At 41.4% G+C, this 25442-nt stretch overlaps 1 protein-coding gene across 1 annotated transcript in view; it reads right to left on the minus strand.

Moving 5' to 3' along the window:
• Positions 1–5750: 5750 nt before the first annotated feature.
• The window catches only part of LOC109900474 (polypeptide N-acetylgalactosaminyltransferase-like 6), a 248441-nt gene continuing 228749 nt past the window's right edge, over positions 5751–25442 (minus strand). The window contains exons 9-13 of the mRNA XM_031837850.1: positions 17563–17670; positions 17108–17329; positions 11336–11452; positions 8097–8246; positions 5751–6709 (exon numbers count right to left, since the gene is read on the minus strand). Coding sequence (XP_031693710.1) covers positions 6536–6709; positions 8097–8246; positions 11336–11452; positions 17108–17329; positions 17563–17670 — 771 coding nt within the window. The 3' untranslated portion in view covers positions 5751–6535. The remainder of the gene's footprint in view (positions 6710–8096; positions 8247–11335; positions 11453–17107; positions 17330–17562; positions 17671–25442) is intronic.

Raw genomic sequence — 25442 nt, forward strand, 5'->3', positions numbered from 1 at the left:
ACAAGCACTACAAGAAACAATTACGGACAAGGACATGGGGGGAGAACAGAGGGTTAAATACACAACATGTAATTGATGGAATTTGAACCAGATGTGATGGAAGACAAGACAAAACCAATGGAAAATGAAAAGTGGATCAACGAAGACTAGAAGGTCGGTGACGTCGACTGCCGAACGCCGCCCGAACAAGGAGAGGGACCAACTTCGGCGGAAGTCGTGACAGGCTGAGAGAAATTGATGATAAAAAGATTGTGGGGGCTGTTTTGCTAGACGTCAGTGGGGCTTTTGACATTACCAATCATAGTCTGCTGCTGGAAAAACGTATGTGTTATGGCTTTACACCCCTGCGACATAGTGGATAAAGACTTTCTAACAGACCACAGAGGGTGTTCTTTAATGGAAGCCTCTCCACCATCATCCAGGTAGAATCCAGAATTCCCCAGGGCAATATTTAGTAACGCCATGCCACTGGCTTGGAGTAAATCCAGTGTGTCTATGTATGTGAATGACTCAACACTATGCAAGTAAGCTACAGTTAGTTTGTTTCAGAATGGGTGGCACGGAATAAGTTAGTCCTAAATATTTCAAAAAGTAAAAGCATTGTATTTGGGACAAATCATTCACTAAACCCTAAACCTCAACTAAATATTGTAATGAATAATGTGGAAATTGAGCAAGTTGAGGTGACTAAACTGCTTGGAGTACCCTGGATTGTAAACTGTCATGGTCAAAACATGTTGATATATCAGTAGCTAAGATGGGGGGGGGGGTGTCCATAATAAAGCGCTACTCTGCCTTCTTAACAACACTATCAACAGGCCCTAGTTTTGTCTCATCTGAACTAATGTTCAGTCGTGCGGTCGGGTGCAACAAAGAGGGAAAATGACAATTGGCTCAGAACAGGGTAGCATGGCTGGCCCTTAAATGTACATGGAGAGCTAACATTAATGATATGCATGTACATCTCTCATGGCTTAAAGTGGAGGAGAGATTGACTTCTTCACTACTTGTTTTTGTAAGAAGTGTTGACAAGCTGAATGCAGCTTGGACACCCATGCATACCCCACAAGACATGCCACCAGAGGTTTCTTCACAATCCCCAAGTCCAGAACAGACTATGGGAGGTGCACAGTACTACATAGACCCATAACTATATGGAACTCTATTCCACATCAGGTAACTGATGCAGATTTAAAAAAAATTGATAAAAATACACCTTATGGAACAGCGGGGACAGTGAAGAGACACACACACACAGGTACAGACACACATATACACACAGAAACGCTACCACACGCACTCAACACGCACTCTACACATGTAATATTGTTGTATGGTGGTATTATACCTTGTGTATTGTAGATATGTAGTGGTGTAATAATGTTATATAATGTACTGTTTTATATGTAATGTAAGAACCTTAATGTGTTGGGACTCCAGAAAGAGTAGCAAAGGATCCCTAATAAATACAAATACCTACTCAGGAAATGACCCCGATAACAGCATTTTCGGCAGTTAAATGCAACAACAAAACATTATTTATAAAAAGCAATCTATTAATATGTTTTTTGAACACTATCATTTGTTTCCAAGCATGATAGCTGCACTTCTAGTACATGCAGCTTGTTTGTCGTTAGCCAATCAGTGTTTCTCAACGAGTTCAAAGCACGTGACTGCATCCAACTGGTATTTATGACTTCACAACGGGTAAACTCCCACTTGGTTACAAACTCAGCATTAAGCATGGGGAAACGCATGTGCCAGCCAAGTATTTGTTTGTGGTGGAGATCACAGAAATGGAGGTGTGTCTACAGATACACGTATACTGACTTTGACTTAATTCCCTCATAATTCCTCCAGCTTTACACGCGAATAAACCATGAATAAGGTCGAGCGAACCTATCGGTTCCAAGTGTAAAACATATACTTTCCCGTTTTCCGATAAAAATAACACCAATCTCCATGCACTATAATCTATAAATTGATCGGAGCTATTGATAACAGCTAGGTAAATTGGTCATCTGCATGAAGAAGGGGATTGTAAACAATAATAGCAATTGTTTTATAAGATTTTTCCTTCTGATCACTGGAGATGAATGTGACACCAGTCATGGAAGTAAACTATAAAGCATATAAATGAATTATAATTAGATGAACTCATAAGTCATATCCAGTGGTGACCCGTCATTCAGGGCTGGGGGGGCTAGCCCCCACCTGTTTTGAGACCCACATTTTTACCAACCCCCCAAAATGTAAATGAACCCTTCCTGGGAGATTTGGAGAGACCTACTCAGTCAGTCACTCGATAATATATTAATACTCTCGCAAACTGTTGATTCTATTCGATAAGATAGATTCACATTGTATGTTAAACATCGCAGCGTAGTTGAAAGATATATGGCGTGTAGAAATCCGAAGAGGTTGGCCAGCAGAGATAGGTGGGATGGGCTGAGGGGAATCAAGGGTTGGAATATAGAACTGGAGATGAGTGGGAGTAAAGTTACTGATTGAGGGGTGGGGACTTATAATATATATTTTTTAAAGCATATCAGCATGACAGGCATTTCCACCCCTTTCCTTACAGTGAAGTATAAAATGCTGTGACCTTATGCATAATTGTAATTGTATGGCCTTTTAACTTGCAGTGATGAAACTTGGAGACGCAAGCCAAATGGATACACTACTGCAGCCTGGCGCATTTGATGACGCGGCAAAGCCTTGCCTAACGACAGTTGTGCCAAATGAACCTTTAAGAAAGAAGATACCTATTCAGTTGTACAACTGAAATGTGTCTTCCACATTTAACCCAACTCCTCTGAATCAGAGAGGCGCCCTGGGGGGCTGGCTTAATCCACATCATCGGCACCCGGAGATCAGTAGGTTAACTGCCTTGCTCAGGGGCAGAATGACAGATTTTAACACCTTGTCAGCTCAGGGATTCGATCCACCAACCATACGGTTGGTTGCTGGCCAAATGCTCTAACCGCTTGGCTACCTCCCGCCACTCTCAAATGTTTTAGTTGTATGCCCCGACGCCTTTGACTGTTTCTTACTATGTCTATCATGTTAAATATGACTATTAATAGTATTATTATTAATATAAATATGATTAATATGATTAATTATTATTAATATCACTATCAGCATCGACTGTCAGAAATAACCACACATATTTAACTGCCAACGTATCATTGTTTTGTTTACCTTCATTTGCTTTGTCTGTAAAGGCTGCCACGTCCGTGTGGTTGTTGCTGAGGATCACTAGTAATAATAGTTGATCATATTTCATGTAAAACAAAACAGAGATGAACATGTAGGCGGATTAAATCATTATGGACCAAGCTGTAAGTTTGTAACAGTTTGAACCATCATCACACAATTCCATTCAAGTGCGGGCAATAGGCTAGGGTATACTATTGTACACTATTCTCCCTATTATTATTCTTTCTACACTAATCTTCCAACATTACCTTGGGTTGATGAACTGAATGTGGCAAATTTCAGAATGAATGAAACCCTATTTTTCAATGAGCCTTTAGTATTCATGAAAACGTCTCTAAACATACATATTGTGAAACAACTGTTTTGAAATCTATACACGGGTTCTCAAACGGAGATAAATATGCATATGTTTTGATGGCTATCTTTCATTGATCTCCATTCTGATAGCATTCTCCATAAGGCTACATTATAATATTGTGCAGATCAAAATCAAATGAAAAGTACACAGTATTTAAAGGACACCCCCAGAGGTGTGTCACTAGTGTCACTTTCCGCCACTTTCCGCCACTAGTTCGATATCATTTCCTGTCCTAGAGATAAACATCAACAAATGGGGCACTGACAACTTCGCCACAGATGGAAACCACTGGACTATCTTTGACTTTGCCATCTATTGTTATCTCCAAAGTTTTGACATTGTCCATAAATTGCGGCTGTGAATCCGCCATATAAATAGTTGAAGAAGATCCGAAAATATTGAAAAAAAAAATTCTATATTGAACAAAAATATTAACGCAACATGCAACAATTTCAACGATTTTTCTGAGTTACAGTTCATTGAAGGAAATCCATCAACTGAAATAAATTCATTAGGCCCTAATTTATGGATTTCACATGACTGGGTCGCAGCCATGAGTGGTTCTCGGAGGGCATAGCCCCACCCACTTGGGAGCCAGGCCCAGCCAATCAGAATGAGTTTTTACCCAAAAAAGGGCTTTATTACAGACATAAATACCACTCCGTCCAGAAGATCAAGCAGGGCAAGAAGACAGATGTGGAGGTCTTAGGCTGGCATGGTTACAAGTGGTCTGCGGTTGTGAGGCCAGTCGGATGTACTGCCAAATTCTCTAAAACAACGTTGGAGGTGGCTTATGTAGAGAAATTTACATTAAATTCTCTGGCAACAGCTCTGGTGGACATCCCTGCAGTCAGCATGCCAATTGCACACTCCCTCAAAACTTGAGACATCTGTGGCATTGTGTTGTGTGGAAAAACGGCACATTTCAGAGTGGCCTTTTCTTGTCCCCAGCACAAGGTGCACCTGTGTAATGATCATGCTGTTTAATCAGCTTCTTGATATGTGGTAGAGCAAAGCCAAGTCAGACGGTGCGCATGGTTCTCACAGGGGAAGTGAAATGATAGGCTACACGTAACTTTAAATTCCTTGAATAAACATTTTGCGGGTGCCTTTTCATAATCTGGATAGACACGTTTCTAGCTAATGTTACACCAATCAAAGCAGTAGAGCATGTAGTGAAGCAAAACTGGACTAAATCATTCATCTTGGGGCGACGGGGGGAGTGGGTTTGTAAAACGCTATCATATGACGCAATTATACCATTTATAATATACTGTATATATTTTAATACAGACCGGATGTTTTTTTTTTTTATCGGTGAAAAAGTACAAATTATCCAATGGATTATGACAATTTTCTAGTAAGAAAATGAGGTGCAAAAAAACTTTTAATTTGCTCCTACTTTAATTTGCTCCATGGCTCAGGCGGCCAAGTGGAACAAAGGCTGTCATCTCAGTGGCGAAGAGGAATAACATTGCAGCTGTTTCTGATTAATAAACAATGCCATGCTGGTGGGTGGTAACATTCAAATAAAACCCAGCACTGAAACGAAATGTAGGCTGAAAATAATCTGTATGTCATATCATAAGAAAAGACTGCATTCACATGGATTTGCACAAAGTGGGCAGTTTGGATGTGTCACTTCTAGCCCAAATATGTCATACTTTGACTAAAACGATGACTTATTGAATTAAATCGTTGGGCAACACCATGGGTAAGCTCTGGCCATCCTATTTCAGCTTGAAAAAGTGGATTTCTACTGGTGTGGGCGAATCAAGGGATTGATTAAGATGAACAAACAGGACAACTCCCTGATCAAATTGGTAGGCCACCCAGTGGGTGTGTTTTCTGGAACTTTATCAAAATGTATACATTGTGCACAAGGGAGCCACACCCGCAAACCTTGTTACGCACGTGTATAGGGTAAGTCTGAATAACACATACTAAGAAGTGCTTAAATGTGTAAAAAAGGCATACATTTCCTAAGGCTGAATCGTCCCATTAGTGCACATGTAGACGAGTTTCGAAAACTCTTCAAAAGTGGGCACACAATCATCACTTTTGAATGAGCACCCACATGCATAATCATAAGTCCATGGGCATCTTCTTGGCTGCTATCTACATGTAATATCATTGTGAGATGTGTCATCATATAAATGCTCACACGCCATATAATAGCAATATTTAATGTACTTTTTTCAAATTTTATTAATGTTTACTACATCATTTTCATTGGCTGAACTTCACAACTTCAAATCGTACAATCACGGGGACCAGAAATCTGAAAAACCCATTCAAGTATACACTTAATAAATTATTGTTCTTAAAAAAAAGACTAAATAAATTAATACAAAATAAATACTAATTAAATAATCATGGAAAATAAATAGCCTTACAAAAATTAGCAAATAATGTCATGAACCTCCGATATAGTACAAATCCACCATGCGATCTTGAGAGAGTGACAGTTGGAACATTCCTTTTTCAACCTGAAACAAACAAATACAGTCTACTAGACCTGCTGTGTTTGACCTTTGACCCATAGAGGACCTAGAGGACAGTGTTCTGGAGGTTTCTGTGTCCTCGACCAGCAAGGTGCCCCTGTGTGGCGGCTTAGCTTGGGTCTAGTCTAGTCTGGTTAGTTCTCTGAGAATAGGCGACCTTGAACGTCCCATCAGCCCATTGGGCAGAACCAGGCAGAATCCCAGAATCTCTTTCAGCCAGGAAGGAGTCTTTATCCTCCATTTTGGATCTGATCCCATCGGGCAGAGGATCCGCAGACAGAACAGAAACATAGCCCCAGCCCCCCCACCCCCTTCTCTTCCACTTTGTAGCCCCCACGTTGATGAGCTGGGGGGTCTGGGAGACAGGACCGCTAGCTAACTGGCTGGCCACTTGCTGCTACAATGCACACGTTTGTTTAGTTTTTTTGTCGTGGGGGTTGGCGCCTGGTTCCTAGGAGCTGGCAGCCGCAGCGCTGTTGAATTTGTCCAGGACAGTGGCGTTGACTCTCTGGAACAGCCACTGCTGCGTCTCCGACCCAGGGTCGCATTTATTCATGAAAATCCTCTTATCACCGGGACTGCAGTCCATGCAACCGCTGCTCACCAGGTGGTACAGCAATTTATCCTGTATGTGTTGGCCCAGAGAGCGAGAGAGAGCGTGCGAGAGAGACACAGAGCGCGAAAGAAAAAGCATGAGGTTGAGGTAGAGAGAGAGAGAGAGAGAGAGAGAGAGAGAGAGAGAGCAGGAGGCACAGAGAGAAGAGAGGGAGGAAAAGAAGGACTGAGATAAATTATTCAAATAAAGTAGAGACAGGTAAGCCTGTCTCTGGCAGGCAGGCTGCTGTTTAATCCTGCTCTCTCATCTCCCACTCCCTTCAAACAGATTACAGACGGGGAGCTGAGCATCTGACTGCAACAAGGTATTTCCTACCTCCGTTGGGGGAGGAGTGAGGGGTCTGAATTTGGGAGGTAAACTAGGCTGAGAAATAGGAGTTCAACACACAAGAGTTTTTAAACCCAGAATTCCAACGGACCAGTACATTACTTTTCTGAATGTTTATTCTTTGGGTTCATCCTCCCTCGCGTGACAGAAAGGGAAAAGTAACACTCAGCTGCAAAAGAAATAGGAATTGAAGTACGAATCGTTGAAAACTGACAACACAAATTAAAAATACGTCCCTGGCTTCCAATAAAAGATTATATATGGTGATCGCGAACTATTAAATATAGCCAGTGATGGATTCAAACTGAAAAAGGATTCTGTGGGGAGGGATAAAGTTGAGGAGGTGGAGAACGCCTCAGAGGTACTTGGCAGTCATTTTGTTCTGGTATCATGCCTTCCTGATTTTACAGTGTTCACACAGCCTCAAGCCCAACTCAGCCCTTTAATAAGCAGCTATTGCATCTGTGTAGCCTGAGCTCAAGTCCTGACTGTGTTGTCTTGCCACAGTAATGGAGGTGGCAAACAGATCTGGGACTCACGCTAGCATCTGTGCACCTCGAGTCATTCTAGGCAGAACCTTAAGAGAGATGGGACTGTAATGACATTCTGATTTTGCGCTGAGTAAACATGAATCTCTCCTCCTTAAACGATGTGGAGGAAATAGGAGTGGTGCGATGATAAAATAAGTCCCCTATTACTTTCCTCATCCTGGAACGCAGCAGAAAAACTACAGTGTTTACGTGGCTACGTATGGACATTTCCCTGGTGTGTAGGACTGCTATCAACGCAATTGAGTTAGATTGCCTTGCTGTGGCAGTGAAATAACCACACAACTTATGTGTTTTAGCTACCGTCCTGTGGCTGTGGTAGTAATCTGAATGATGAGGTGTTTGATGTGGTGTTATAACAGTAATCATACGGTATATGTAAGTTACCAGGCTTTCTGTTGACGATTGATTATTTATTGATAATTTACGTTCCACATGGGATTTAAAGCCAAAACAGAAGTAAAGTAAGTGCCATACAGATACAATATAATCGTGTTCTATTTAATTCTGTTTAAAGTTACCTTCCTATAGCTCCAGTGCTGGTTGCCCTTCATGCCGTGGCAGTCGTACAGTGTGACAGGGGAACTCTGGGAGATGGAGTCAAAGCAGAACTTCCTGGTGTGGAGAGGATCCCCTGGCCTGATGTCCTCTCTCCAGCCAAATGTAAATATCTGTATACAAACAAGCACACAGGCACAACATGGTATCCAAGTTCCGTTATGAGATTCACAGTATGACTACCTTAAATGTCATTTTAGAGGCGGATGAACATGAGGACAAGAATGCGGTGATGATCTGTTCAGATTTAACAGTAAACAGCCGGAAAATGAGTTGCATATGAAGCAATCGCCGGCTACAGTACCCTAAACTTGTTTTGTATTAAAGGAAAATGCCAGCCAAAAATGATCTTTTGGTATTTGTTTCATTAGTCCATTGTTGATATACTACTAATATGTTTTTCATGTCAGCAATCAAGTTTTCAACATATATAACTTTCAAAATACAGAAATAATGCCAGTATGATGCAAAATGATAATAAGTGCATCCTACCAGCTGTATTGCTGTATTCTGAAAGTTGTATATCTTGATTGCTGAAAGGCAAAAACATTTTGGGACGATATCATGGGTGGAATTTTCCTTTTAGTGTAGTTCTGTGTATTTCGTATGTTATGGTTCTTTTGCGAGACTAAGTGTTGTGATGGCTGTTTTGCAGACAGCACATATTGCAACTAATCCTGAATCAAACGATTGAAATGATCATCTTTAATCAAAGGATTTGCAGAGTACCTTCCCAAAAAGGTATTTCTTGCAAGGGGCAATATGCAGTTCAAATAATAACATTTGCAAGTTATATTCCTTAAGTATCAATGGGTACATACAGTATAATTCATTTAAAAGTCACAAAATGGATGTAGCAATTGCAGATAGCTGCTTTAATGGGGCTCCCTAATGGGGCTCCCTAATGGGGCTCCCTAATGGGGCTCCCTAATGGGGCTCCCTAATGGGGCTCCCTGCCTAAATAAAGGTTAAATAAATAAAACATACTCATGGAGGCGTCATTCATTCCTGACTATTACTGACTGACTGATTAACAGGCCGGACTCATGGAGGGGTCACTCCTGACTGCTACTGACTGACTGACTGATTAACAGGCCAGACTCATGGAGGGGTCACTCCTGACTGCTACTGACTGACTGACTGATTAACAGGCCGGACTCATGGAGGGGTCACTCCTGACTGCTACTGACTGACTGACTGATTAACAGGCCAGACTCATGGAGGGGTCACTCCTGACTGCTACTGACTGACTGACTGATTAACAGGCCGGACTCATGGAGGGGTCACTCCTGACTGCTACTGACTGACTGACTGATTAACAGGCCAGACTCATGGAGGGGTCACTCCTGACTGATACTGACTGACTGACTGATTAACAGGCCAGACTCATGGAGGGGTCACTCCTGACTGATACTGACTGACTGACTGACTGATTAACAGGCCAGACTCATGGAAGGGCCATTCCTGACTAATACTGACTGACTGACTGATTAACAGGCCGGTGAGGTGCTATAGTATAGACCACAGCCCCGCTATACAGTATAATATAGTATAGACGACACTGTACCATACAGTATAGTATAGACGACAGCCTACTATACAGTATAATATGGTATAGACTACACCATACTATACAGTATAGACTACACCTTACTATACAGTATAATATGGTATAGACTACACCATACTATACAGTATAGACTACACCTTACTATACAGTATAATATGGTATAGTCTACTCCCTACTATATAGTACAATATAGTATATACTACACCCTGCTATTAAGTATAATATAGTATAGACAACACTGTACCATACAGTATAGTATATAATACACCCTACTATACAGTATAATATAGTATAGACTACACCCTACGATTAACAGGCCGGTGAGGTGCTATAGTATAGACCACAGCCCCGCTATACAGTATAATATAGTATAGACGACACTGTACCATACAGTATAGTATAGACGACAGCCTACTATACAGTATAATATGGTATAGACTACACCATACTATACAGTATAGACTACACCTTACTATACAGTATAATATGGTATAGACTACACCTTACTATACAGTATAATATGGTATAGACTACACCATACTATACAGTATAGACTACACCTTACTATACAGTATAATATGGTATAGTCTACTCCCTACTATACAGTATAATATAGTTTAAACTACACCCTGCTATTAAGTATAATATAGTATAGACAACACTGTACCATACAGTATAGTATAGACTACACCCTACTATACAGTATAACATAGACTACACCACGCTATACAGTATAAAATAGTATAGAATAAACCCTACTATACAGTATAATATAATAGACTATACCCTACTATACAGTATAATATAGTATAGACTACACCCCGCTGCACAGTATAATATAGTATAGACAACACTGTACCATACAGTATAGTATAGACTACACCCTACTATACAGTATAACATAGTATAGACTACACCACGCTATACAGTATAAAATAGTATAGAATAAACCCTACTATACAGTATAATATAATAGACTATACCCTACTATACAGTAAAATATAGTATAGACTACACCCCGCTACACAGTATAATATAGTATAGAATACACCCTACTATACAGTATAATATAGTATAGACTACACCCTACTATACAGCATAATATAGTACAGACTACATCATACTATACAGTATAGACTACACCTTACTATACAGTATTATATGGTATAGTCTACTCCCTACTATACAGTATAATATAGTTTAAACTACACCCTGCTATTAAGTATAATATAGTATAGTATAGACAACACTGTACCATACAGTATAGTATAGACTACACCCTACTATACAGTATAAAATAGTATAGAATAAACCCTACTATACAGTATAATATAATAGACTATACCTACACCCTATTATACAGGATATTATAGTGTAGACTACACCCTACTATACAGTATAATATAGTATAGAATACACCCTACTGTACAGTATAATATAGATTATACCCTACTATACAGTATAATATAGTATAGACTACACCTACAACCTATTATACAGTATATTATAGTGTAGACTACACCCTACTATACAGTATATTATAGCATAGAATACACCCTAATATACAGTATAATGTAGTAGAGACGAACACCTACATCCTACTATACAGTACACGGCTCCGGTTGTACCTACCTGTTCGTGTGCCCAGGTGCGTTCAGCCCCCTCCTTCAGACAGGCGTCCAGTCTCAGCTCTGTCCCTGTGGGGCCGTGCTTGGAGTCTATACACAGACCTGATGCAGCGTTACGAATCTACAAGGACACAAAGAGAGAGAGGGCTCAGTTAAAACCAAACACACACACACTTTGAAGGCTCCCAAAAACAGCGAAAGGGAGGCCTCGGTGAAGACTTGCATGCACACACACACGCACACGCACACAAACACGCAATATACATCTATAGATGTAGAGACCACAGGATGAGATACTCCGTCTTCTCTCTAATGCTCAAAGCTCTGATCAATAGACTCCAGTGTAGAGTGGAATCCATGGCAACCTTCCAAACACACTGTACACAGTAACTTAGTACAAGCAGCCAACTATTTATACACAGTATGTGGTTTTAAGTAACAGCGGATGATCTGACATGGTATCAAAGCTCTCACAGTTTGCTGACACGATCTACTCTCACCAGTGACTGTAAGAGATAAGCTAATTAGTTCCTGGAGCATCTTCCTCCCTCTAAACCGGAGTTAATAGGCGCCCCCCTACTGTGAAAACTTTAAAAGTTTCAGAGTTACTTGGCTCTCAAACACATTTGGTTGACTGTGTCATTTGCCTAATTCTCTTTATAGCATTCAGGTGAGCTTGGCTCGTGTCACAGTATGGCTCAATAATGCATGAATCCAGTAGCACTGCATCTAAAGTAGTCTGGTCTCTGTCTGTCTCTGTGGTCCTCACTAACACATTCAGAGGAGAGAGAAAGGCGAGGGCAGAGGAGAGGAGAGAGGACAAAGGAGGAGAGAGGGGGAGAGTGAGTTAGAGTGTGTGAGAGATAGACAGAGAGAGAGCGAGAGGAATGGTTGGAGAGAGGAGGTCCTACAGGGTCAGAGTGAGACACTGTATTTGACAGGAAGGAGACCAGGGATGGAATACTCAGAGGTGTTTTGCACAGGGTTGACTCTCTTATAAAAGTTGTTACCCCTGCTCGCCACTAGATGGGGCCAAAGACATTAACTAGGGCTGTAGCAAATAATGGTGATTGTTTGACTGTTAGTGTGGAGAATGTCTGACAACAACGCTATGGCTGGCTATGAAAATGTTGATTATAAAAATGTATACCAACTCAATGTCAGCTCTCCTCAATGTTGTGCATGTTTTTCTAATAACAGAGTACAGATTACGTATTTTATTTTGGTCAGGATAACCTATGTTTCTTTTGTGGAGTTGAGATAAAAACTTGTGAGCTGAGAAAAATGGAGCAACAAAAACTAAACTAACGGAATGACAGATAAATTCTCTACAAAATGGCGACACATTTCTTGCCTCAGTGCTTTCTGCCTCTTTGGTTGCTCCTGCATCTAAACTAGAGAGGCCCTCCCCCTTTCCCATCACGAAGGAGTGAAATATTCAAGACAAGTGAAAAACAACAGAAACATCCATTAGGTACAGGTCAGAGGTGACCAACATCGTCACCCACACATAGTTCTACTCTGAGATAAGATGACTTGTATTCTGTAGGATGCAGCCAATGAGAAAAGACAGGGAAACACAGTTTTCCTGACATAGACCTAATTCAATCGGACACTATTCCAAAAGGATGATACATACCAATAATAGAAATCTTTGTTGCAAAGTTCTACAGTATTTTACATGGCAAACAATAATACGAGTTTAGTCCTTTAAATGCTGCAAACAAACTTGGCAATTATGTGCCTATCAGGCACCCGTATTATTGTGTAATGAAGCAAAAAGTTTTGCCAGATGTGCAGTTGGAAATGCAAAATAATACCCACCTGCATTGCAATTCAGAAACCTCAAATAATCAAAACTCCCTCAGCCTGCCGCCCGCATCGGCAAAGTGCATTTAACCACAGGGTCATTAGGAGTAAACTGCTGATCGCGCTGAAAGACCAATAATGGTGTGCGAATTGTACTGCATAATGGGCCTTCACTCTCCACTTTTCCCAAGCCTCATCTGTCTGAAATGGGCCCAGGAGCAAAACACAGTGCTTATCCCTGATGCCATGCCTATCAACATGCCAGCGCTGATCTAGAGACACAGTTAGAGCCGAATCAAAAGGCCTGATGATTGCATCACTTGAAGTGATTTAGACCTATTGAAGGAGCCGTGGTGTGGAGTTGTGGGGAGGGAGGAAGATTGGATGGTGGGTAGGGGGTCAGATCGACAGCCCCCTATTTACCCAGTCTGCACAGCTCCAAGGCCGAGGTGTCGAGAAGGCTGACCCCCTGATCGCCATCTTCCAGAGATGTAGAGGAAGTTTAATCTGAGCTCTCTCTCCTCTATGTCTGTCTCACAATCTCACTCTCTCTTTGTCCCTCTGATCTTATCCCTTTCTCTCTCTCTCTGTCGGTCTACCCCCTCTCTCTTCTCGCTCCCTCTCCTCCCTTGCAATCTGGGCTTGAATACCCAATGAGAGATCTTTATAGTTCCATAGATCAGGTGTGGTGACAGCAGAGGGACAGGCGGGGTGACATGCGGGGTGAGAGCCAGGGAAGAGATGGCACATGAAGCTGTCAGCCTGACGATAAAATTACTACCATCCTCACCCGGGGGAGGGAAGAGGAGATATTTACCTACTGTACAAACATTTTCTCATCAAGAGATACACCGCTTCACTTCTTATTTACTATCCATTTTCACCTCTGGCTAATACGGAATGGGTGGTTAATCAGCGGGGACGGGAATAAGCTGGGACTTGTGTCATGTTGTGTGTGTTTGTACAATTTGTGCTAATGGCCTTGTAGACGTGAACAGCGGAGAGTGGGAAAGGTGGGTCACTGCGGAGACGGCCTTCCATTCTACCTATTATCATTAGTACCCTGACCCAGGGGCCAGGACGTCAGAAAAACATAGAAAGTGAGATTTTCTAAAAGAAGGCAGAGCAAGGAATCCAATTATAGGTAATGCTAAATTAATTTCATTTTTCATATTAACGTACAACGTGTTCGCCGTGAGGTTTCTGAAATGTTTCAGTGGCTTGAGAAGAGGATGTGGTTTCCTTCCGGCATATTGGATGAATTTATTAGTGAATGATGTATCCCAGGTCCATCTAACCATCTATCAGTGATGATTAAAACTACTCCTGCACCCAACGTCCCTATGGAAAAGAACTGGTTGGGAAACAATCTCCACGAATACCTGATTCTTAGCCTGGAATCCCCACTATTTTCAGTTGAAGTTGGAAGTTTACATACACTTAGGTTGGAGTCATTAAATCCTGTTTTTCAACTACTACACAATTTTCTTGTTAACAAACTATAGTTTTGGCAAGTCGGTTAGGACATATACTTTGTGCATGACACAAGTCATTTTTCCAACAATTGTTTACAGACAGATTATTTCACTTATAATTCACTGTATCACATTTCCAGTGGGTCAGAAGTTTACATACACTAAGTTGACTGTGCCTTTAAACAGCTTGGAAAATTCCAGAAAAAGCTTCTGATAGGCTAATTGACATAATTTGAGTCAATTGGAGGTGTACCTGTGGATGTATTTCAAGGCCTTACCTTCAAACTCAGTGCCTCTTTGCTTGACATCATACCGCTCAGGAAGGAGAAGCGTTCTGTCTCCTAGAGATGAACATACTTTGGTCCGAAAATGCAAATCAATCCCAGAACAACAGCAAAGGACCCTGTGAAGATGCTGGAGGAAACAGGTACAAAAGTATCTATGTCCACAATAAAATTAGTCCTATATCGATATAACCTGAAAGGCTGCTCAGAAAGGAAGAAGCCACTGATCCAAAACTGCCATAAAAAAAGCCAGACTACAGTTTGCAACTGCACATGGGGACAAAGATTGTACCTTTTGGAGAAATGTACTCTGGTCTGGTCTGATGAAACAAAAATAGAACTGTTTGGCCATAATGACCATTGTTATGTTTGGAGGAAAAAGGGGGAGGCTTGCAAGCAGAAGAACATCATCCCAACCGTGAAGCACGGGGGTGGCAGCATCATGTTGTGGGGGTGCTTTGCTGCAGGATGGACTGGTGCACTTCACAAAAGATGGCATCATGAGGATGGAAAATTATGTTGATATATTGAAGCAACATCTCAAGACATCAGTCAGGAAGTTAAAGCTTGGTCGCAAATGGGTCTTCCAAATGGACAATGACCCCAAGCATATTTCCAAAGTTGTGTCAAAATGGCTTGATGACAACAAAGTCAAGGTATTGGAGTGGCCACAAGCCCTGACCTCAATCCCAAAGAAAAATTGTCGGCAGAACTGAAAAAGCGTGTGCGAGCAAGGAGGCCTACAAATCTGACTCTGTTACACCAGCTCTGTCAGGAGAAATCTGCCAAAATTCACCCAACTTATTGTGAGAAGCTTGTGGAAGGCTACCCGAAACGTTTGACCCATGTTAAACAATTTAAAGGCAATGCTACCAAATACTAATTGAGTATGTAAACTTCTGACCCACTGGGAATGTAATGAAAGGAATAAAAGCTGAAATAAATAATTCTCTCTACTATAATTCTGACATTTCACATTCTTAAAATAAAGTGGTGATCCTAAATGACCTAAGGCAGGGATTTTTTATTGAGATTAAATGTCAGGAATTGTGAAAAAACGGGAGTTTAAATGTATTTGGCTAAGGTGTATGTAAACTTCCGACTTAACTGTAAATGGTGAACGGAGCATACGAGTGTGGATTCCAGGCAACCTGATTCCAGCTCCTGCATTTATGGGTATGATTGCCTGAGGCTAGATCCCATCCTCACAGAGCGCATATCGAGTGAGATTGTGTGTGTGTGCCAGAGAACAGAGTGAGATTGTGTGTGTGTGCCAGAGAACAGAGTGAGATTGTGTGTGTGTGCCAGAGAACAGAGAGTGAGATTGTGTGTGTGTGTGCCAGAGAACAGAGAGTGAGATAGTAATAAAATGCCAAGGCCATCTCCAGCCCCATCCCTTCACAGGTAACACAGAGAGGCATTATATATACCTCAGAATACGATGCAGCAAACTGCATGTCATGTTTATGGACAATGTAAAGTAAAGTCTGCTACTTATGGTTTCTGGGGGTAGTGAAGCAGACAGTCCAGCTGTGTCCATTTTGTGACACTGTCTACTCTAAAACATTTCATTAGCAGGCTGCTGGCTGCTTGTCCCATATGAGAAACGCATTACGTTTCAGCGAGCACCAGACATTCATAAATCAATGAACATGGAAGAGTCCCAAATGGCCCCCTATTCCCTATATAGTGCACTATTTTGAGCCATGATCAAAAGCAATGCACTATAAAGGGAATAGGGTGCCATTTGGGATATAGCTCTGGTAGAATAATAGCCTTCCGTGACACACCTGTGGAGGCATTCAGGGACTGTCTCTTAGCTGATGTATTGGTGTCTGGAAATAGATTCATTCATTACAATACCAGCTAAAAATACGCAAGAAACCAAATCAGCCTGTGGATACTGCTCAGACTTAGCTGTTATTGGTGACATGTAAGACAGTGGGTTTATGTAGGCCTAAGTATTGTGAGAAGTCCTATTATTTGTATCAATGCCTCAGTAAGTGACGTTTCATTTTGGATTCTAAGGTAAATCACATATGGTTTTATATGCCTTTGTATGCTTTTCTGTTCGTGTGTGTGTGTACCGGCTCCTTCGAGTGTGTCAATTCGTTCTGTAGGTGCGTTAGCTCTGTCTGTCTGCTTACGCGTTCTTGTATGTGTGTGTGAATGTGTGTGGTGGTTCTGTGTGTATTCCTAACTTCCTACCTCTCCCCAGGCGGCAGGCAGCGGCTCCACAGCGGGGTAGTACTTGGCCAGGTCCCAGGCCACAGCGTTCATGTACCATTTGAAGTCTTTACACTTGAGGTGTCTTCTCAGCTCCTTCTGGGCCGTCAGGTCCCCGGTGGACAGGTGGCGGTACTCTGGACGACGCTGGTAGATGAACTCTGTGTACTCATCCATCCATGTCTCAGCCACCCTCTTCAGGTTCTGAGATAAGGGAGAGAGAGAGATGGGGTAAGGAGATGGACTGTCTGTGTGTTTAGCTTATCACAGCACAGGTCACAGTGCGCTGAGTTAGTCAGACCTCATCTTAAATCAGACAGATGGCTGGACCTACATCCTCAGTTTAACTATCAGCCATGTGCAACCAGTCAAAATGGCTGCATGTTAGCCATAACCAGTTGATGGAAGCAGTGTATTGACTGGTCAGTCTAACTTACTCTGGCTAGGCTTGTTCCAGATGGCACTTTGTAGGGGACGTATTTCCTGTAGATATGTCCTACTCGGGAGCATGGTACGTCGTACATACTGCCCCCACACATCCATACCTGAATGGAGATGGAACACAAATAATGCCTCAGTACATTACTTCAAAAGCTTCCTGTCAGCCTGCTAGCTATGTGTTCTAAGCAAGGCCGCAAAACCTTTGTAACTTAACCAACCGTCTGTTGTAAGTAGGGTTGCAAAGTTTCAGGAACACTTAATACATTTTCTGGTTTTCCAGAATACCTGGTTGGATGATTCTGGATTTCCTGCTTATTCCCTCCTGATTCTGGGATTTCGGGAGAAATCAGAACATTTATTCAACCCTAGTTGTAAGCATTGAAGTAAAGAAAGGAAGGAAAAAAGCACATTTCGTTTTTCCTATTGTTCCAGAAAGGAATCTTTCAATTTTAAAGCCCTGAGTTATTGTGGACTGAGTTCAGAGTGAGGATATTGTTGTTGAAATGGTTGTGTAGATGGGTTTGTGTTCTGTTTGTTGCAAGACCCTAACAGACAACCTATTGTCCTGTCCCTCTGTCCACACTTGAAGTAGATTCCCACTTTGTCTGCTTGGCAGGGCCACATTATAAGCCTCTTTGAGCGGAGGGACTGAAATGAATCCTATTTCCCGAGCACTTCGCTCGATACCCCTCTTTTCCTGCATCAAAGGAAGAGCTAGAAAGAAGAGGAAGGAAGAGGTCAGGTAGTGCTACTCTGAACCCCTTCAGTCTGCTATCCTCTCCCTTGCTCTCTCTTCCTCCCTATGCCTCTCTTTATCTCTTCATGTGCCTCCATTCTTTCTCATTCCTCTCCCCTCTTTCCCTCCCTCTCTCACCCCTCCTTCTTTCAAACTTGGCAGCTTGATTAGAATTAAAGTGGTCATGCTGACCGTTTGGAAAGGATGGTGGGACATTTCACCTCTCCTCCGCTTCTCCTCCTCTCTCCCGTGGTGTGTGTGAGCGCTCCACCTCTCTCCCGCGGTGTGTGTGAGCGCTCCACCCCTCTCCCTGCTCTGCCATATCACAACGAGGCAGGGTGCTTTCCTGAGGAGCCTCAGGTTAACGGTCAAGCTGGCTTTACAGGCTCTATTGACATGTGGAGAGATTCCTCCAGTCTTCAGAAAATGGCCTCCTTAGAGGACAAGAGTAGATGTTCATTAACCTCTCATATCAGCAGAAATACGAGGGGTTTATGAATGACTCCCATGCGTTTTAAGCAATTTGTTTTAGCGAGGTAAAATTTGAGGTAAAATTCCCCAAGATGCTTTGATGATATCTGTTCAATGTGAGAAACAACCAGTGTCAATAGATTGTCAGTCTAACAGCTATCATATGGAGGCTAACTGTCAGACATCCATACTCCGTGACAGTAGAGGAGAGTGGGGTAAGTTGAGCCAAAGGGGTCAGTTGAGCCACCCTTATTTCTAGGAAACCACACACATAATGTATAATTTGACCAACTATTTAGGAAGAGGTCATCAGTCTATGAAGGAAGAAACCACATGGAAAAAGTGGTAAGCAAGTTAGGTCTAAAAAGTCAAAATCATTTATTGTGTTAGAGGTTTCATGATGCTTCTAAACCAAAGTAGATCCTCTTAAGAGTGTTCTATACATCAGTTTGGGTCTCTATAAGCTTCAATGTGAGGTCCTAAACCTAGCATGAAAGTGCATCCTTGTAGCTGTGTGGGGTAATAAAGTCAAAATGTTTGTCTTGGATTAAGTTGAGCCAATGGCATGTTGAGCAAATTGAAGTGTTTTCTTCCTAAGTGTAATGTAAGGCATTATTGGTGGGATATGAGGTTACAACAGGGCCTGGCCTATGTTCATTTGAAAAAGTACAAAGTGTTTGTTTGGTGTTAAGCCTGTGTTAAAATATTCTTCAAAATATTAAAAGACAAAAAAGTGATTGTGATTATGATGAATTGTGTTTGGGAAATGAAGATCGTTTAAAAAATGGAGTGCTAATATTTCAATCAATACAGACATTTGTAGATGGCATAGCTATGTTTTCAAAACTGTAATGTTTTCATGAATTCTGATTGTTTCCAGAGATACACAACATCCTGAAATATATGGAGATATCTTTGCTAGAAATAATACTATGAAAGTTTAGATGCCAATCACCATATACGTTCAACGATGAAAAAGCCTGGAAGGAGGAGAGATGACTAGAAACGATTCGGTTGACCGTTTTTATGTGTGGAATAATTGTGCATTTCAGGTAAAATAACAACATAATGTTTATATCCCAGGACAAATTAGCTAGCAGCAGCAAGCTAGCTAAGTAGGACGAATTAGCTAGCAAATGCAAGCTAACTAGCTAAATTGCCATAAATGTTTAATGCTTTTCGACCTGTCCCCAAATTAATGTCATTGGTTCAGAGTTTGTTTTGATATTTTAACCTGCGTGTCGTGATCGCGTTTGGTGTGGGGGGACAAAATAAATGTATGCACGATGTCGCACGCTCGCAGCCGGTTTGGGTTCCGTGTTACCCCACTCTCCCATAAGTAACTGGACCAGACAACTCTAAATCAGAGCTTTTAACATTTAGACAGATGGGGGCGTCACTGTGTAATATTTACACTTTTGCTTCATTTGTGTGCTTATTATACACTTGTGAATTCTCAATACAAAATAACACCAACGACTCAAAAAACACACAGATTAACACAAAACGTCTGAATCCCCCCTCCCACCTCTGTAAGAAGACTTATTGCAAATTTGCTTGGGAACTATTTTTATCGTTGCCATGGTTTCCAGTCAAGGAAGAAAGGGCTGCATTCCAATTACAAAGTGCACTCACTGACAGAACGAGAGCGAGAGAGAGAGAGAAAGCGAGAGAGAGAGTATACTGAGACCCGGTTGGATGGCAGGTATGTCAGGCACGATAACCACAATATTCCCTTACATCCATATACCGTGTTCTCCTCCGGAAATCAAAATGGAATAACCTCTGAGCCGCAAACAAGCCAAACATCACTGGCTGTAATTAGTTTGGGAAGGAGGCTAAAGCCTGAACTACTCCTTGTAACCCAGTAACACACACGTGCACACACGGTTGCAGACACATGGGCACACACACACACACACAAACATTATTTTGGAATGCTGGGTTCTGAGGAGTGCATTGTACTGGAGAAAGTATGGGAAATAAAACACTGGAGAACAGAGCGAGAGCAATTCTTCTGAGTGAAAGTCGTTCCAGTTGAATAAAGTTGTCTGGGAGCAGATTGACCTGTCTGGAGACTGAGGCAGGGGTATGGTGGGACAGGATGGAAAAGAATGGACCAAAGAAACACATTGTTATGGGTCCATGATTGTCTGGACTCTAATATAATTGCAAGGTTGGTAGACTTTAGTGTGTTTTAAAGCATCTGTAATTTTTCAGGGATGTATTGTTGTGCTCAGATGAACAACAAAACTTTATATGTATTTTAAATATGTCCAATAAAATTAATTCAAGGTAAGGTTAATGAATTCAAGGTAAGGTTAATGAATTCAAGGTAAGGTTAATGAATTCAAGGTAAGGTTAATGAATTCAAGGTAAGGTTAATGAATTCAAGGTAAGGTTAATGAATTCAAGGTAAGGTTAATGAATTCAAGGTAAGGTTAATGAATTCAAGGTAAGGTTAATGAATTCAAGGTAAGGTTAATGAATTCAAGGTAAGGTTAATGAATTCAAGGTAAGGTTAATGAATTCAAGGTAAGGTTAATGAATTCAAGGTAAGGTTAATGAATTCAAGGTAAGGTTAATGAATTCAAGGTAAGGTTAATGAATTCAAGGTAAGGTTAATGAATTCAAGGTAAGGTTAATGAATTCAAGGTAAGGTTAATGAATTCAAGGTAAGGTTAATGAATTCAAGGTAAGGTTAATGAATTCAAGGTAAGGTTAATGAATTCAAGGTAAGGTTAATGAATTCAAGGTAAGGTTAATGAATTCAAGGTAAGGTTAATGAATTCAAGGTAAGGTTAATGAATTCAAGGTAAGGTTAATGAATTCAAGGTAAGGTTAATGAATTCAAGGTAAGGTTAATGAATTCAAGGTAAGGTTAATTAATTCAAGGTAAGGTTAATGAATTCAAGGTAAGGTTAATGAATTCAAGGTAAGGTTAATGAATTCAAGGTAAGGTTAATGAATTCAAGGTAAGGTTAATGAATTCAAGGTAAGGTTAATGAATTCAAGGTAAGGTTAATGAATTCAAGGTAAGGTTAATTAATTCAAGTTAAGGTTAATTAATTCAAGGTAAGGTTAATTAATTCAAGGTAAGGTTAATGAATTCAAGGTAAGGTTAATGAATTCAAGGTAAGGTTAATGAATTCAAGGTAAGGTTAATGAATTCAAGGTAAGGTTAATGAATTCAAGGTAAGGTTAATGAATTCAAGGTAAGGTTAATGAATTCAAGGTAAGGTTAATGAATTCAAGGTAAGGTTAATTAATTCAAGGTAAGGTTAATTAATTCAAGGTTAATTAATTCAAGGTAAGGTTAATTAATTCAAGGTAAGGTTAATTAATTCAAGGTAAGGTTAATTAATTCAAGGTAAGGTTAATTAATTCAAGGTAATCACTGGATGAAAAGGGTGGAAGAGCCACATTGCTACGTGACCATGATTGTATAATATGAACTATTAGTAAATATTACTTATATTTAGCATATCCTATTGAAGAAAAGATTAGTGGCATTTATATGTCGTGTTACACACAGTGCAGATAAGGACTAAATAGAAGCACCTCAGCATAGATAGAAGTGGATAGTATTGACCAGGGGTTGGCAACAGGCAACAGCTGGCCGTGGGCCTAAACAAGCCCGCAAGTGATTTTTTTTGTACCCCCCAAAGTTTTTAGCAAAAAAACTAAACTAATATATATATATTATTATATATTTTGGGGGAGGGATTTTAGTTTTTGGAGAAAAAAATACTAGCTAGGGGAGTTTCTTCCATTCTTCTCTGCAGTTCCTCTCAAGCTCTGTCAGGTTGGATGGGAGCGTCGCTGCACAGCTATTTTCAGGTCTCTCTAGAGATGTTCGATTGGGTTTAAGGATCTCTCTGTACTTTGCTCCGTTCATCTTTCCCTCGATCCTGACTGGTCTCCCAGTCCCTGTCACTGAAAAAGATCCCCCACAGCACGATGCGGCCACCACCATGCTTCACCGTAGAGATGGTGGCAGGTTTCTTACAGACGTTACACTTGACATTCAGGCCAAAGTGTTCAGTCTTGGTTTCATCAGACCAGAGAATCTTGTTTCTCATGGTCTGAGTCCTTTAGGTGCCTTTTGGCAAACTCCAAGCGGGCTGTCATGTGCCTTTTACTGAGGAGTGGCTTCCGGGTGGCCACTACCATAAAGGCCTGATTGGTGGAGTGCTGCCGAGATGGTTATCCTTCTGGAAGGTTCTCCCATCTCCACAGAGGAACTCTCAGAGCTCATTCAGAGTGACCATCAGGTTCTTGGTCACCTCCCTGACCAAGGCCCTTCTCCCACGATTGCTCAGTTTGGCCGGGCGGCCAGCTCGGGGAAGAGTCTTGGTGAGTCCAAACTTCTCGCATTAAGAATGATGGAGACCACTGTGTTCTTGGGGACCTTCAATGCTGCAGACATTTTTTGGAACCCTTCCCCAGACCTGTGACACAATCCTGTCTCGGAGCTCTACGGACAATTCCTTCGACCTCATGGCTTGTTTCTGCTCTGACATGCACTGTCAACTATGGGACCTTATATAGACAGTGGTGGGCCTTGCCAAATCATGTCCAATCAATTGAATTTTACCACAGGTAATCCAGCGTTAGAAACATCTCAAGGATGATCAATGGAAGCAGGATGCACCTGAGCTCAATTTCAAGTCCCATAGCAAATGGTCTGAATACTTATGTAAATAAGGTTTCTCTGTTTAACATTTTTAATACACTTGAAAGAATTTCTAAAAACCCGTTTTCACTTTGTCATCATAGGATATTGTGTGTAGATTGATGGGATTTTGTGTGCTTATTTAATCAATTTTAGAATAAGGCTGTAAAGTAACAAGGGTAACAAGGGTCTGAATGCACTGCATGTGATTGTGTCTACATGTAATCAAGTTATGAAATGATAGCTTTTTTCAAATAAATCTATGTTGGGGCTGAGTTGTAGTCAAATGATTATAATTATGTTAGGAAAGCCCCTTGGAGAGCCCCTTGGATGAGTGAAGAAACAAGTCAATTAAAGAGAAATTGCAGAAAGGCAGAGTGGAAGTGGAGAAAGTCAAAGTTGCAGGTCCATTATGATATTCTGAGAGAGCAACTTGGCATATACTGTATAGTAACAGTCAAAAGTTTGGACACACTCATTCAAGGGTTTTTCTTTATTTTTCCTACATTGTAGAATAATAGTAAAGATATCAAAACTATGAAATAACACATATGGAATCATGTAGTAACCAAAAATACATTTTATATTTGAGATTCTTCAAAGTAGCCACCCTTTCGCAGTGGTCTAGGGCACTGCATCGCAGCGCTAGCTGTGCCACCAGAGACTCTGGGTTCGCGCCCAGGCTCTGTCGCAGCCGGCCGCGACCGGGAGGTCCGTGGGGCGACGCACAATTGGCCTAGCGTCGTCCGGGTTAGGGAGGGTTTGGCGGGTAGGGATATCCTTGTCTCATCGTGTACCAGCGACTCCTGTGGTGGGCTGGGCACAATGCACGCTAACCAAGGTTGCCAGGTGCACAGTGTTTCCTCCGACACATTGGTGCGGCTGGCTTCCAGGTTGGAGGCACGCTGTGTTAAGAAGCAGTGCGGCTTGGTTGGGTTGTGTTTCGGAGGACGCATGGCTTTCGACCTTCACCTCTCCCGAGCCCGTACGGGAGTTGTAGCGATGAGACAAGATAGTAATTACTAACAATTGGATACCATGAAACAATTGGATATGACAAAACTGGTTCTCATGAGGACCGCCACAGGAAAGGAAGACCCAGAGTTACCTCTACTGCAGAGGATAAGTTCATTAGCGTTAACAGCCTCAGAAATTGCAGCCCAAATAAATGCTTCACAGATTTCAAATAACAGACATATCTCAACATCAATTGGTCAGAGGAGACCGCGTCAATCAGGCCTTCATGGTCAAATTGCTGCAAAGAAACCACTACTAAAGGTACACCATTAAGAAGAATAGACTTTCTTGGGCCAAGAAACACAAGCAATGGACTTTAGACCGGTGGAAATATTTGGTCTGATGAGTCCAAATTTGAGATTTTTGGTTCCAACCGCTGTGTCTTTGTGAGAAGCAGAGTAGGTGAATCTGAAAAAAAGTAATCTAGATTCTTCAGCTCTTAGCCATTTTCGGGCAATCTCCAACCTTTCACTCTTATGCAAAATTCTGGAGAAATTGGTTTTCAAACAAATATATAATATCTTTAAGTGCCAACTGTATTTTTTGAAAAATTCCAATCTGTTTTTTTGTGCCCACCACCTCACAGAGACAGCCTTAGTTAAAGTGGTAAATGATCTTAAGAGCCAACACAGATGCCAAACAGCTCTCTGTCCTTGTACTCTTGGATTTAAGTGCTTCACTCGACACGGTTGACCATGATGTCCTTCTGAAAAGACTGGAAAGGTGGGTTGGCCTCTCCGCTCCAGTTCTAAATTGATTTAGGACCTATTTAACTGGTCGAGAGTCAAAATAGGCGCTGTGGCATCCACGAGGTTTGATTTTGTAACCTTGTGCTGGACAAAGATTTTTTCTTTAAACGAATTGGACGCAAAGGATTTACTTCAGACACCGGATAAGGCCCAAATCCCTGTCATTCTCATGAAGAAGAGACAGAGATATCGGGGACGTAGGTCGGGGTGCCTTGTAAGGATTCGACG

This window comes from Oncorhynchus kisutch, linkage group LG12 (genome assembly GCF_002021735.2).
Source record: "Oncorhynchus kisutch isolate 150728-3 linkage group LG12, Okis_V2, whole genome shotgun sequence".
Classification (NCBI taxonomy): domain Eukaryota; kingdom Metazoa; phylum Chordata; class Actinopteri; order Salmoniformes; family Salmonidae; genus Oncorhynchus; species Oncorhynchus kisutch.